The 15792-nt window shown below is 40.5% G+C and overlaps 1 protein-coding gene across 3 annotated transcripts in view; it reads left to right on the top strand.

Annotated features, from left to right (window-relative positions):
- Positions 1-15792, top strand: part of ptprua (protein tyrosine phosphatase receptor type Ua) — a 280443-nt gene that overhangs the window by 218146 nt on the left and 46505 nt on the right. For 2 of the 3 annotated variants that reach the window (XM_088090203.1, XM_088090201.1), the window contains exons 17-21: positions 4831-4969; positions 7322-7351; positions 7785-7945; positions 8299-8486; positions 15568-15640. In XM_088090203.1, coding sequence (XP_087946329.1) covers positions 4831-4969; positions 7322-7351; positions 7785-7945; positions 8299-8486; positions 15568-15640 — 591 coding nt within the window. The remainder of the gene's footprint in view (positions 1-4830; positions 4970-7321; positions 7352-7784; positions 7946-8298; positions 8487-15567; positions 15641-15792) is intronic. The other variant, XM_088090202.1, reaches the window with a different exon arrangement.

The raw sequence follows: 15792 nt of genomic DNA, 5'->3' as shown, positions 1-15792 counted from the left end.
CTAAACCACTTCATCTGAGGTGAAAATGAATCTGAACTTCCCAGTTATCATCTTAACTCAGTAGTAATTGTCAGACGCGTGTTATGTTTTGCAGAGGTACTCTGCAGTATATATCCTGCTGTCTGTGCACTGACATGGATTAAATGATCATAATGGATCATAATGATGATAATAACTAGTTAAAATAATGAGGTTATATTGGGGACTTGTTTAACGTCTGTCAGCTCATCTGTTGCCCCATGGACTCCTTTGTTAAACTGTGTCTTGCAGTGTTGTATCCCCATGCCGCCGCAATTAAGCTGCTGCAGAAAAATGTTATCATTATCTTTGGTAATGAGGGGGTAAAAAGGAGCAGGTTATAGAAAGCTATATTTGGAAAATGCTAGCACATTAGCAGTAGTGCTGGGGTTAAACAGGCAAACATAATGTTGAATAAGTGACAAGGCCAGTTCTAGGCATTGGCACAGGGGGCCAGTGCCCCCCCCCCCAAATGTTTCCCCTGCGCCACCAACACCAATCATAGAAATCTTCAGCCCCAAATAATTCAATAATTCCAGTGGCCAGTCCCAGCAGCCCTACACATGTTTCTAGGATTTTAGGATGTTTCTCCTATTTTAAGACATTTTGTAGGATTTTAGGACGTGTCTATGTTTTCAGGATGTTTCTATGATTTAAGACCTTTTTAAGATTTTAAGACTTTTCTATGATTTTAGGTAGGGGTCGACAGACTTTTTTGGGCTGATATTTGGCATTTTGCCGATTATCTGTATAAGCATTTTATTTTAATTATCAACAATACAATTAATTACTAAAAAAGTGCAAAGAAAGTGTAAGCATGGGAGGAATCTTTACTTTGTAAAACCTCAGGAAGCTAATTGTATTTATTCATTCTTTTTTTAAATTTTCACTTGACTTTATTAAAACGCGCCTGATCAGGGATCATAACCACTATAGGATATTTCCTGCTGGTTTCAACGATGAGGAACAGGGTGCATGTCAGAGACTCCGACAGTTATCCTGGCTCAGGATGCCGCTTAGGGGATTTGCCGCAGACTTAGTGTTGTTTTGGGTGCTGCAGGGGAGGAAGCCCCCATGCCAATCTCCCCTCACCAGAGACGCAGGAGGAAAGGTGAAAGCAAACATGCATCTGTGTTCTCTCTCTGTTCCTCTTGAATCACTGACACTGACATTTTGGCAAACCCCTCTTGGGCTCGGATGGCTTTGAAATCCAGAATGCAGCTACGTATCCTTTTTTTTTTTTTCTTCCTCCCTGAGAGAGGAAGCGACCAGGAGTGTTTGCTTGAGAGACAGACACAGATAGAAGGCTCTCAGTTCAAACAATAGGGGAGAGGGAGGAAGACAGAGGGTGAAATGAAGTTGTTCCCCCCTTCCCTCCCTGCTGAATTATGTCTGAAGTTTGTAGTGCTCTTGAGAAAGGTGGCAGTTAAATTGGATTCCTCTGCCTGAACTCTTTCTTATCTGAAGTGCGATGACATCAAAGAATCCTGCAACGCAATTGTCTACCGGCGTGTCACATAAGTGGAGGAGGTAGGTTGCGGGTGTATTTATAGGAGCCATTTTTTACTGTAGTTGTGCATATACGACTGTGGCAGGCGAACCCAGAGGACATGCTGATGTTACTCCAGCTCCCACAGAGGTGCCACTAAGGTCCCGTTAAAGCCGGTCTTGGCTGCTTTTCATTTCCTCTCTCCAGCTTCCCACACGCACACACACATGCTGCCAGCTGTGCTCACCGGAGCACCTGGCCAATCCACTGCAGTGGTGGGCGAGTGTTTTTTTCTTTCCACGCCACCCGGGTGCTTTTCTTTGTTGTTTTTTTGGCCACACATGAAACACGGCCAACATTAGCCGGCACCAAAGAGCGGCGAGAACATGTTCATTACGGATCAAATCGTCTTGAAAGATTCGCCGTTCTGCTACAAGAGGAGGCTTTTATTCATGTCAGTTCTGGCACAAGAAAAGCATCACATTTACATTTAGCCTTTGCGACGTTCAGAAATTTTGCCTCAAATCTGTGTGACAGCTGAATGAAGTAGCCTAGACCTTTATTGGAAATTGGCTTAAATTAGATACGTGGGTTTCAAAGACAGATGTAAAAAAATAAGTAGATCTTGTCACATTTTGATAAATTGTTTTCTGATCTGCCCCCCTTTTTCATTTTCTGTCAATGCTGTTTGCTGTTAACACTTCCTGTTTACCTGTTGTCTTGAAGGATTTGTCATCATGTACATTTCCCAGCCCGGTCACCAGAAGTTGTTTGTTGCCTACATGTCATATCAAAGTTTCTAAAGTGATGTCATCAAGAGGAGGAGAGGATGGTGAATGACGTGACAATTAGGCAAGACACCTACAAAGCTGCAGATCACTGTTCAAGACCAAAAACCAACAGAACAGCTTCATTTTTGGTCATTAAGTGACATCATTTCTGTGTTTTTAGTGGCATTAAGGCACCAAATGTGGGTGTTTTCTTGGGACTGATGGCTCTTAAAGCTTCAGTGGGTATTTTCCCCCAAACATGACTATTTTGAAGGAACCTGACCCAATTTTCACCCCTGGCGACCCCTCACATTACTGACATATTGGTTTAGTTTCCTGCCAGTATAATGGCACAAAAAATATTCTTTTTTACATAGATTTTGTTGCATTTCCTGCCAGGATAATGGCACAAAAGCATTTGATTTTTACCAAATGATAACTATGTTAGTGCCACAAAACACTTTTTTTTTTTTGTGAAGACATTGCTGACCTTTCCTGACGGAAAAGGCATTTGTTTTTACCAAAACATATTGCTTTTTCTGCTGGGATAGTGGTAGAAAAGTGGTTATTTTTACTGAGACATTGCTGTTTCATGCCAGAATAGCGGCAAGAAAAGTGTTGTTTTTTTTTTAAGTAGCGACCAATATGTGTCCTACTGAGGTCATGCACAAAAAGTGGTTGTCTTTACCAAGACGTTGCATTTCCTGCTAGGAAAGAGGAGAAAGAGGGTATGTTAAGCCAAAACATGATTTTCTCCTTACCATAACCAAGTGGTTTGTGTGCCTAAACCTTCCTACATATCAACGACAGATACATTGAAATGCCAATTTTCAGTGTATCTGCTGCACAATAATGTAGAAATGCAATGTATCTGTGGTTTGCAGAAACATAAAACGCCAACATTTATTCTATTGGGTTGACGATTCCACAGCTTTAATTTTATCAGTCTAACAAAATAGGCATGTTATGCTCCCTATTGTGCTGCTCTGGGTTCATTTTTATATCAGGAATAGTGGTTTTATTTACTCTGTTTTTAAGCTACTGCAAATAAAACTGAATACTTCGTTTACAGATCCTCTTAGAACAGTTCCTGGCGGCTTTTTATTTCCTGAATAGGTCAAAACTTCTCGAACACATGCAGAATGAAGAACAACTTTATTGCCATACCATCTCATTTCAGCTGATGGCCTCCATCAGGGTCGTCATAAAACACATTACAAAGAACATTCCTGCGTAATGTGAGTGTAATGTTATCCCTGTGGATTGTGCATGACCACCGCTCAACTTTTTTTTTTGTGCAATGAAATTTATAGTGATAGCCAATTTCTAAATATGGCCCTAAAAGCAGAATGAGTCACCCAGCATGATTTGTGTAATCATGGCAAGTCTGTCAGGCTGCATTGTCTGCCAGGAGCTATAGTCACCACCAATCCACAGCTTATCAAGCCAAACTCAGCATTCTGCTTCACTGTAAAGCCTGTTTTCTTTCTCTTTTCAGTCACACACAAGGCGATACTTCCCTCCTGTGTAGCATCAATGCTTTGTTAAAATACACAGACGTTGTCCAACTCAGTCATGCTGCCAAACTCACCAAGATATGCCGGAGACCCCTAAATGGTACCATGCCTCTGTGCATTTTGTTTTATCCCCCACCTTATTTGTTTTCTCATCAGCGAGATGGCTCGTTAATGATGCGCACGCTGCCAGAACTGTAATAACACTCCGTCAATTCATAGCAATTTTTCACCTTTGGATACAATACAACAGGGAGCGCAGAAGATTCATGGAGTGCGGGATTTCATGCTGTTGGCGAGCTGAGATGAGAAAGCAGACAGAAATGCACTAAGACTGTGACATATGGGTAGGAGGGAAATAGCTGCCTGAATGAGAGCGTTCATCCGTCCGGTAAGATAACCAGAGCGTCGTCTCTTACAAGCCAAACATGTTCAGCTCCCCTTTGTAGATGCTGCTAAAATCAGTGCGCTGAAATAGCCTGCTCTGATACTGTCTAATAATAAGTCATACACATACACACACTTGCTGATTTGTTTACTTTCTTTAGTATGATATAGCCTTGCAAATGCTACAAGCAACACTACACACAAGCCAAGTGCCATCTTGTTCCATAACATAGGAGAGAAGGCAGACATAACTACAGCTGATATCATCAGTACTCTGCAATTCACACTGAAACAAGCTAGATTCATAAATAGCACTACAGGTAGGAAGAAAATATGCTTTTTTTATTTTTGGGGGGGTAAACTGCACCTTAAAGGATCTGTTTGTGGTAAAACCAGCACAATCTTCTTTTTGTTTTGTGCCATAAATCAATGAAGGAATCCAGCAGATTTCCAGCCCCTCAATATGGAGACCAGCAGAGGCTGCCAATCTCCTTGTTTGTTTGTGATAATTATGCTGTGACAATGATTTATTGACATCAAACCGCTACATGGAGCATCTTGTTTTTCAATTAGAACCGAATAACCATCCACAGTTGCTGTCTTTGTGAGACGTGGATGGGTCTCTTCCTCACCTCTCTGTCACACTGTGCAGCCGCCTGTAAGGACTCCAAGCGGGCTCTGGAGGTATCCCAGCATGCCGAGGACATGGGTCTGATCCTTGGGGCCTGCGCTGGTGGTCTGGTGGTCCTCATTCTTCTTCTCGGGGCCATCGTCATCATTATCAAGAAGGGGTGAGTGGCTGTGAAAAGGATTGCCAGCCGGCCAGTTGATGTGAGATGACTTAGACCTTTTCAGAGTCAAACATTTCGGGGTCTTAAGTCCTATTGTTCCTGTGTAGCCTATCCAAAGGAGTAAATTTATCTCTATCCCACTTGGCAGCTAGGGTCTATTGAGGAGAGCATTTGGCAATGAGAGTGAATTACAACCAGAGTTAGTGGAATGGTAGAGCATTAATCCTAAACTCTCCCACCGCTGCCTCAGCCAAGCTTTTGTGTTTCATCTCATCTTTTAATTTCAAGGTCTGCGTGCTGGCTGAGCACATTCAAATGCAGCCTGCTCACGCTGGAATTGTTGGCTGCTTTCCACCTGCAAATTACCTCTGTCGTCAATCGCACCTGCAGTGTATTCTTCCTTCGCTCGCCGGGCGATGGTGGAACACTCATCTGAGTGTGAAATATTTCATCAAGGGGCATGTTATTCCATTGCCCACTCAATTACATGAAGCGAGCAGCTGTGAGGTGCCAGTGGATGGGCTAGTAATTGGTTAGGAAGGTTGTTTTTTGCTTTTTTTTTTTTTTGGAAAGAGGAACTTCTCCACCCTGCGGAATTTTCTCACAGAGAAAAGAGGTGGAGTGAATGGGATGTCTGGAAGAAGGCAGTGACTGATAAGATTCAGCGGTTCAGTCTCGCAGCCACAAAAGGAACTAGACAGCCACATGGGGGAAACAGGAGCAGACATGCTCATATTTAGCCACCGCACATTGTCACTAATATACAGTTAGACTGGCTAAGTAAATACGTTTTGGTTCAGTAGTCTTAAAGAAATTAGAGATCCCCTGCAGCATAATTCAGTGGGGTGCTGGTGAAGTGCAGGCAATGGGAAAAAAAGAAATAAAAAGCAAATTGCGTGCTGCACACCAAAACTTTGCTCTGGACCAACTTCAAACGTTGTCACTTTCAGCAAGTGGAGGAGCTTACAACCTTTTTGATGCATGCTTTATTAGGCTCAGGCATTAAGGATTGGTTTTTACATGCATATCTAACTCTCCATTTTCAAAACCAAATTGAAATGCCCCAGTTCTGTGTTTTTTTAGTACTTGAATATGTTTTAAATTAGCGCTAAAATTTTAAAAAAAGAAAAAACAAACATTATATCTTGAAATACTGATAAGCATATTATAGTAATCACAAAAGGATGCAGAGATACACTGCTCACTCACTGCGTTAAATTATTTTATCAACCTGGAATGATGTTTGTATGCTTGACAAGAAGTGTGGAAACCAGACAATGTAAAATTAGGAGACTTTTATGATTTTATATTTAAGTACATACATTTGTACATAAGTACAAATAAAATATTACTATATAGTAAAAGTATAGATATTCACTGTGCTATTATTTCATTCATTAAAAAAATTAAATAATTTATGTTTGTGATTTTAAAGCCATAGCTGGTGACTTTTATAAAAAATATTTTTTGTCATATTTGCTGAGACTGTCAGGATATCCACATAAAAGTCGATAGATAAGACACAGATAATAAAAAAAAAGCATGTCCCTCTGCTTCTTTGAATAGCTTCAAATGGCATTAGCGCACTTGAACAAAAACAACCAATCAGAGCCTAGGAGTCTCTAACGCAGTTGTCAATCATTGCTCATAAACTGCAAACTGTAAAGCTAGGCAGCGCTGATCAAACATGAAACAAGATTCTATTACTGCATTGCCTATTTTTCACATCAAATGTTGTTTAAAGACAGATTTGAGTGCTCTGTTCAGTTGTCAAATGTTTGTGACTCAGTTGCCATGTTGGAAACAAGCAGCAACCTCCGAGGCTGAAATATGAAGCCACTGCAGAAATGCCAAAAAATCCCCATAGTACTCTATGTTAAACTACCCAACATGTTTATAACCTAACACAAACACACACAAAAAAAGATTGATCTCGATAGTTTGCAAAGTGTCGCTACAGTCTGTGAGTAAGACCCACCCCGCTCCTCAACAGCTCCAAAAAAACAAGATGGCGACGGCCGAATGCCAAACAAAGCTTCAGAATGAGAGTCTACAGGAAGAGGTTTAGAAATGACAAGCAATCTCAAATACAGCAACATGAATACAAATATAATCCACGATAAACCACAAAAAATGTCCATTGGTCCAGCGCTGATTTTTGGTGTGTACCAGGCTCTTTCTTTAGTCTTTATGCTCTGGTCCTGCTTCATGATTGCTTGCTAGGAACATCCCAACGCACTGAGCATCTTCATTTATCTTTCTGATGGCCATCTTTGATAAACCATAGTCACCTCTCTATTTTTTCTCCTCACTCTCTGTCTCTCTCCTTTCCTCCTCCCCCATGCTAATCAGAAGGGACTTCTATTCTTACCCTTACTACCCGTAAGTTACTCCTTTCTCCATCTCCCACCTTGACGCCATCCCCCCCTTGCTTGCCCTTCGTAGCCCCAGGATTACTAGAGTGGAAATGAGCATTGCTTTCTCCACCTCATCCTCAAGTATAGACCCCCTTGCCTCCCCCTCCTTTCTCCTTCACCTCCTTTCGCCCGACCACCTCCACCTCCACCGCCACCCCCGACACTCTTTTGCTATCACCAAATCACACTTTCCCCCCTCGTCCAGTTTCAATCTTGTAGCCCTTATATTTCCCCCTCAGTCCAATTTCTCATCCCTCGCCCGCCCTCCTTTCCTTTCTTCCTTATCTTTTTGCCTGTCTTTCTCTCATTCTTTCCCCTCTCTGCTGTCCTCTGTCTATTATTACTCCCTGCCCCCCCCCTCTCTCTCTGTCCTCCCGCCTCTCACTGCATCTCTACAGTAGGAAGAAGGTGGCCATAAACAAGGCAGCCATGTCCTACAGGCAAGAGAAGAGTCGGAAGCTGAGCTCTTTGGACTGCAGCATGACAGAGCAGAGCACTCTCCAGCAGGATGAGAGGATGGCCCACTCCTTCATGGATGCCCACGGCTGCAACGCTCGAAGTAAGACAGCTAGGAACATATGGGTACTCTTGAGAAAGTGTCTAGAGAGATGAAGCTCCCCTCCTTCCTGACCTTCAGCCATGTTTACTTCCAAGCATGTATCCAATCTGTTCTGCCAGACCATAAGGTGCTCTCAACAGAGAAATCTTCTGCAACTCTCTGGTCTGTTTGAATATTCTGCAGTGCCAGTCAGCCCTCACGTCTCGGCAGAAGTGCTGACTTTTTTTTCCTTGAGCTGCCCCCTAGACTTTTCAGCCGAGTTTACATTAATAAAAAAAAATGAACAGAGTTCGTGTCGCAGAGTGCAAAATTCCAGAGCTGTGCCTTGAACTGTGTGTGTTGATGTTTCCCAGATGAACAGCGGAGCTCAGTCAACGAGTCCAGCAGCTTACTGGGAGGCTCGCCCCACCGCCACTGTCGGAGGAAGAGCTCGCCTTACCACACGGGTCAGCTCCACCCCGCCGTCAGGGTGGCTGACCTCCTCCAGCACATCAACCAAATGAAGACGGCTGAGGGTTACGGCTTCAAACAAGAATATGAGGTAAGAAGGAGGAAATAAAGATACACTATAGTACTAGTAAAATGGACATTGGGTCTCAGGCTGTTTTTCATGGTTTGGGCTACGTCCTGTCGATCAAATTAAGGGAAATTGTGCCACATCAAACTGTGTAGTGATACTGAACTTTGTGTTAACAGTTTGTGGAAGGCCTTTTCCTGATTCAACATGACATTGCATTGTTATAAAAATGGCTTGTGCTATACAAGTTAGGGCCAATGTAGTCAAGACAACTTAAAATGTACAACTTCCTTAAGGAGATGTAAGTTAAACCTTTAAAACCTGAGCAAATTGGCTTAATTTCTTTCAAAAATGTGTGAGGGCAATGAGAAACTTAAGAAGAAATGGCCTAAAAATTAACAAGAAATTAGTAAAAACTTACAAGAAGATTGCTGGGAAAAAGCAAAAAACAAAAAACAAAAGCAAAGTAAAACAAAAAAACAAAGAAAAAGGGAAAACTTTCTCAAGAAAGAAAGTATTTTTTCCTTTTTCCATAATATTTGATAACATCTAATAAATCATTCAAGCTATTTTTTTAGATATTTTCCTCATTACTTTTTACAATTTTTTTTGCAGTTTTCGGGACATTTTTTGCCTAGTTGCTTTTTTCCCCCCATGATTTTGAAAGAAATCAAACCAGTTTCAGAGCTTTAAATACTAGTGGAAAAATGTCTGAATGCAGCACAAGGGAATGGATGTCCATCCATGTGATAAAGGGTTAAATCCATATCATCTGCTGTTTTTACATGGAGACCACAGCCTACATCACTCTATGTAAATAATGTTGTAAAATACAGCTGACTCAGACATTCAACCTCAGTATTGTGTTGTACAGTTTAGACAATTGCACAAGTTTGATTTCATGCTGCGTTCACTTAACATAGGAATGGCACTGCTTGGTTAACAGAACAATGCGTCTTGGTACAAACGAATATAATGCTTTTTTATTGGAATTTAAGTTGTGAAAGCACAGGATGGATGATTGTAAAATTCAAGGTCATTCAGACAGGGGTTTATGTTTATAAGTATTGCTAATCAATTTTATGACGATCAGAAAAACTCAAGTCTGCTATAAATTCTTGAGGAGTGATTGATTTATACATTTGAGTTTGTCTTAATGTTTGTTAAAAGGAGACATTTTTGTTTCTTTTCCGTACTTAATGTTAAACCAGTGATATAACCTGTTTTGTTTGTTGTGTTTATGTGTTATATTGTGTGTAAGTCTGCATATAACTATGTGTGTAGACCCATTAAGAATAGCCAATGCTTGTACCGGTGCTAATGGGAATGCAAAGAAAGACTTTCTCTCCCTTATTACCAGAATTATACACTAGATTAAACTGGGACAGTGCTTTGATTACAATTGACTTAATTAAGTCATGGCATTAATTAAATACATTAACAACGAATTAACAACTGAACTAAGTAGCAATTTTATTGTGCAACGTAGCAGTTAATGCTAACTTCACAGTTGAGCTTACAGTCAAACTTGCATATCCAACACCTTTGGGATGAACTTGAATACGGACTGTGAGCCAGGTCTTGTAACCCAGTATCAGTGTTGGGCCTCACATATGCTCTGTCTGAATGGGAGCAAATCCCTTATACTAGTTATGAGACAGACCATATATACTTGTGCTGGGCATGGTTAAAATGGTTAATACCTAATCCGTCAAACCACTTTGAATTATTTTAAGTTTGTACCATTGCACTCTGTAATCTCTTATCTTCATCTTATTTTATATTTTTTGCGCTGTTTGTCTGGGTATTGCATATCCATTCCTACAAAAGCTACTTGTTGTGTTTGCAGTGATGAACCTTTTGATCACCTTTGGGCCATCAGTCAATGTCAGGTCATCAATGAACTTCTGTCGCCCTGGTTTTCACTGTGGGCCCCTCACTGCTGACATTATTTTGCCTCTGTTGGCTGATTTTTGGTTAATTCATCGTGTTGAATTAGTGAGAGAAATCACTCTGATTGGCTATCGTGTTTCCATCCCAAGTTGTCACATGTTGCCACTTTGCAGTGGACTTCCACATCTACATATTACTCTCTAGGTATCCTTCTGCATCTGTGGGATGCCGCCATCGTGATGTTAACAAAAGCACATGGTGGGATTAGGCAGCACATGGTAATGTATAGGCAACAAAACCACTTGGCGACTAACACCAGGACGTCAACAAACTTGACGAATTAGGCACATGGTAGGTGTAGAAACTCCCCCAAAAAACATCAGATTCAGAGGGGAAGAAAACACTGAACTGCCGCATGAAAGTCTGGGTTGTGTTTGATCCATCCACCACCCCTCTCGCGTGCCCTATAGGGACCTTATAATACGATGTTAAAGGCAATTTTAATCCGATGTCGTCTAACGACGTATCATGTAAAACTGGTTCTGTCTGGCCATGTTCTCAACTGACGTCGACTGTCGGCATATCATGCTGCCGTGGCAGGTGGCTTCTGGCATCAGGATCTTACTCTGAAAGTGCTGCAAAAGCATTAGTGTTTGATAATATGTTATTAATAACGGGCTGGATTGGCAGTTCAGCACAGTCAACAAGAAGAGAAATGGAAGTGAGGAAAGCAAACAAGGAATTTAAGTCAAGAAGGTATAAAAGTAAAAGTATATTGTTGATAGTTACATTCAGTTTCTCCACATGAGCAGTGCTAAAATGTAGCTTCAGAGACTCATTTCCAAACCTGGGGAAAGAACAGTGGGAAAAAAAACCAAGTTCTAAAGCTTTAGTGGACAAGCCCAAATAGTAGCTTTGGATGTCGTTCATATACTGTAAATACCATATTCGTAAAGCTTGTGATTGTGTGAGCAAGTCGTGCAAGTAAAGCAGTACACAGTAAGTGAGCAGGACGACAGAGAACAGTGAGACACATGGCAGCTATAAGGGGCTCCAACCTGTGAGATTTTATTTCTTCAACACCTAGACCACCCGTTTCTCCAGCTGGGTGTTTAGGAGTGAGGAGTGAAAACAATGTGACAGATGGCATCATTAAGTAATTCCTGATATTTTCTCTTTGCAGTTAGAGTCCTGAGAGCTTATCTATGTGTTACTGCAGATTACTTCTGTCTACTGTTAAAAGGCTCAAACTGAGCATTTAATATGCATGAGTGATCAGTAAAATGCTGTTTTACTTAAACTGCATTTCAGGAAGGATGCAGGTATACTCAACTTCCTGGTGCTGAGTGGACAATGTTACTCCATTCACCATTTTGATTCCTTTAACCCTTAGGGCCCACTTTGATATTAGACACACTCGTATTGCTCTGCACACAAAATGTACTTTTCAAAAATTTCAATTAAATTAAAAAATTTCATACATTAATATTATTTTGTACTTTCATTGAGTTTTTTGATCAGTCAGTCCTAATCATAAATTTCAAATATTAATTTTCAGAATTTTAACCCTTTAAATGCCAGATTTTTGTCATAATGCCACTATGTTTTTAGATGAAAAAAAAACCAAAAACAAAATAAATCATTATTTTCAATACACTACATGCAAAGTAGATTTTTTTTTTTGTATTATCACAGCCTGGGATGTATCAGTGATTTCCAGCAACACTGATTGTGACAGTGCTCTTAATGGAAAGCGCATGTGTTTTCTCTATATGCAAAATATGGTAAAAATGATGTCATCAGGTAGAAAATAGTAAAAGTTATAAATTTCATGGCAAAAGCCCAGAATGACACCCATAAATAATACAATGCTTGAATGCTGTGGGATCAAAAATTGCAGTTTAAATGGGTTTCATTTGCACATTTTTTGCACTTAACGTTATGAATGTAACAATTTTGTTTACACACTGTATTTTAGACTTATTGTAGGAGCAGTGCCTGAAATTCCAGGATTAAACAAAAATACACAACCTTGCCAATATGTATTCCATATGCATGAGCACAGCCACAATTATCAAAACGTGAAGAATGAAAAGTACATTAGGGACCCCAGACAGTTCCGAAGAGTTAATATGATGTCCCCCACATCAACAAGTGGTGATGAGTCTTTTTTTGCACGTCCACCTGAAGGAAGCCAGATGCACTTTTTCGATTCATTAAGACCCCCGAGGGGCCGATAAATTTCCCCCCACCAAAATCAATATATGGGTCGCTTTTTCACTCCTCATTCTGGCTCCCCATCGCCTGGAGAAATAAACAAGATGAAGGGGATCAGCGCACACACTGCTGTCAGACTTCATAACCCTTATTTCCCACGGGGTCGTGCTGCCGCCATTGATCAGACATGTTGCAAGGCATTGTGGGGGGTGGTTTGTGAATGAGTCAGGCCCTCAGTGTGGGTAGTTTACTGTATGTGTTGTGTTTGGGAGCCAACATCTGGAACCAGAGCCAGTGAATATAAACCCATTGACAGAGAGCATGTCATCCTCCATGACTGATGCCCCCCTCCGATGGGTGAATCTATGCCACGTTGTTTTCACCTGGAACTGAAGCTCCTTGTCAACAGTACAACCAATGCCAGATTTTTATGGCCACTAACAATATTGATTTTGATTATTTAAATTCAATCTGACAGCTTATTTCTACCAACATTTGTTTGGCGACATTTTTTAAAGGACCTCTTTGATTTTCTTTTATATGCTGTGTTTTTAGCTTGTTCTGCTGCCCCCGTAAAAATGGATTACTGCATCTCTAAAGAGCTGTGATGGAGATCCTGAGCAGAACATTTAACATAAAAATAGGCTTTTGCTCTGTAGTAATGGCGTCGCAGCTTCTGAATGATCTCAAACAAATCTATGGCAAAGATAAATCCCTGTGCTGCAATTTCTTGCTAGTTATTAGTCAACACGTGTGATACCAATATATTGTGTTATAAGATATTGGCTTTAGTGTGATGATGTTTTTCTATTGCATTCTGTAAAAACAGATCAGATGTGAAATTAAAACATGATGGACAGGAAAACAAACAAATCCATAGCACCTATGGATTGCATTGAGTGTATTTTAAGTGCATTCTCATGCACTGTACATATAGCTACAATTTTTTTTTGTAAAAAATTTTATGCAATAATTTTTGGTGAAAATTATTGCATCAGAATTTGTACAAACCCAAGTAATCATGAGCCAGTAATTTGTGTTATAACCAATGTATTTATAAAAGGCTGTAATTATGTGACCAACAGGCTGACAAAAGTAAAGAAGGAAGAAATATAAAGAGCAAAAGTTTGTGTAATGAGCCACGAAGTTGTGGTGACTTTCCCCTAGGAGACCAGTGTTTTTGTCCCGTGTGAAATCAAGTGTTTTTTGAGTTATTTTAATGGATGTCATTGCCATATTTCTTTTTTAAACCTAACCCACATAACTTTACATTAAGTGCATATACACAGAGTATGTAACTTTACATTAAGTACATAAAGTAATGACACCTTACCATGTTTCCTTTCCTTGAACAAACTGTGGTAAATTTATGTTAAGTACATAACATAAAGCCACTCGTGGGGCGCTAATTAATTAGAAATCATACGAACCGCTGTATGATGTTACGTTGGTGATCAGATGGCTTGGAGAACCAGAATTTTTTTCGTTCTTCACAATCAGCTTTGTTTCGACTCTTTGGCAAAGTCGGGACAGTTTTGGTTATTTCACATTCAAAATTTCTGTATTTTATCTCTAGTTTTAAGTGGACAAGCTTTGTTGAAAAAAAGTTAATGACGCAGACTTTTGTGCACAAACAATGATTTAGAAATATATATCACAATTTATTTGTAAAACTGATGTAAGAAGTGGGGTTGCTATATGTAGAGCCAAATGAAAAGGACTGACTGCAAGCTAAAACAGTGAAAATATTCGCTCTTTTTTAATTTATTAAGTACAAAACAAAGAAACCAACAAAACAACACACACACACACACACACACACACACAAACACAAGAACAGAAAAATGAAATAATGATGTAATGTACAGAACTTAACGAGGCAAATGATAAAAAAAAAAAACCAAACCAACTACTTTTAACATTTTGCAGTTACTGTCACTTGAATTATTATGATTATAGATTGTTGTATGGGAAATCTCATAAATATGAAATATGGAAGAGAGAAGGAGAAAAAGAAATAATAGGAGGCCAAAATATGTTTTGTTGCTGGCCCCTATTCCCAGCAGTACAAAGCTGAACCTTTGTGTCGGCACTCCTACCTGCTCTCCCAAACTGGGGACACACCAGCCACCAAAAAGAAGAAATAGCTGAACTATCCCTTTAAGTGTTGAGCATGTCAAATTTAACTGATAAACTAATAGAGAAGAAATGGAGGTGAAGAGAACAGTGCTGAGTGCTGGACTGAGGCAGGCTTGTTAAGCAGCCTTAAATCAGGCTTTACGTGTACAGGATCCAGTGGCAGATGTAATCCCCTGATCAGCTTGCTGTGTGCGTCTCCACTGGGTTCTCAGGTGGTCCCAATTTGATCGTCCGTAGCCAAGGGGGGATTGGTCGGCTGCAGATGAGAGACAGCGTGCCTCAGTTCGACAGCACGGATGTGCCTTCTGATACAGCGGAGAGATCAGACTGCGAATTAAAATGCACCAGAATATGACACGACTCAAGCCAGGCCCGCTCATATTTTCAAGGTCTTCTTCTCACACTTACAGTATTGATTTAGATTCAATGGCTCATCTCGCCGTACCAGCAGATTCATTAGACGGATGTCATAAACATCTGTCCCAAATTTAGCAGTTTAACATTGAGGTATTATGGAGCAATAGCTTCTTCAAGCAGCAAGCGCCCTCGCTGTGCATAGAATGAGAATGACTGCAGCGGGCTGCCTCCTCCTTCTCAAGGCCGCAGCCATCTCTCAGAGCTGCGTGTCATCTCTCAGCCTCAGTCTCTCCCCGCTATGCTGTGGCAGATGTCTGATGATGACTTGGCAAGATGTTTTAACAGTGAAGTTTCTCAGACAACCTTAGGGTAACACTTTGGAGCGCATTAGCAAAGTCGTTTCTATTGTGGATTTCAAGATGCATCAAAGATTTTTGTCCCTTTTTCTTGTGTAATACGTTTTTTTATTTAACATGTAATCTCTAACTTTACTTCGCAGAGTTTTTTTGATGGCTGGGATGTCACAAAAAAGAAGGACAAGACCAAAGGGAGGCATGACAGCCTGCTTAGCCGTAAGTATTATGAGAAAACTGATGCTGTTGTTCCTTGGCTCAGTTTCAATCTTATTTTTACTGTAGCACACCTTCACTTTTATAGCTTCTCATGCATACACTGTAAAGTACATTAACATTTAACGACACTACTGCTGTGTCTTATGAGTCTG

Source organism: Plectropomus leopardus, chromosome 17 (assembly GCF_026936395.1).
Source record: "Plectropomus leopardus strain MGB_pleo_1.0 chromosome 17, ASM2693639v1, whole genome shotgun sequence".
Classification (NCBI taxonomy): Eukaryota; Metazoa; Chordata; class Actinopteri; order Perciformes; family Serranidae; genus Plectropomus; species Plectropomus leopardus.
This window is presented reverse-complemented; position numbering and strand designations above follow the sequence as displayed.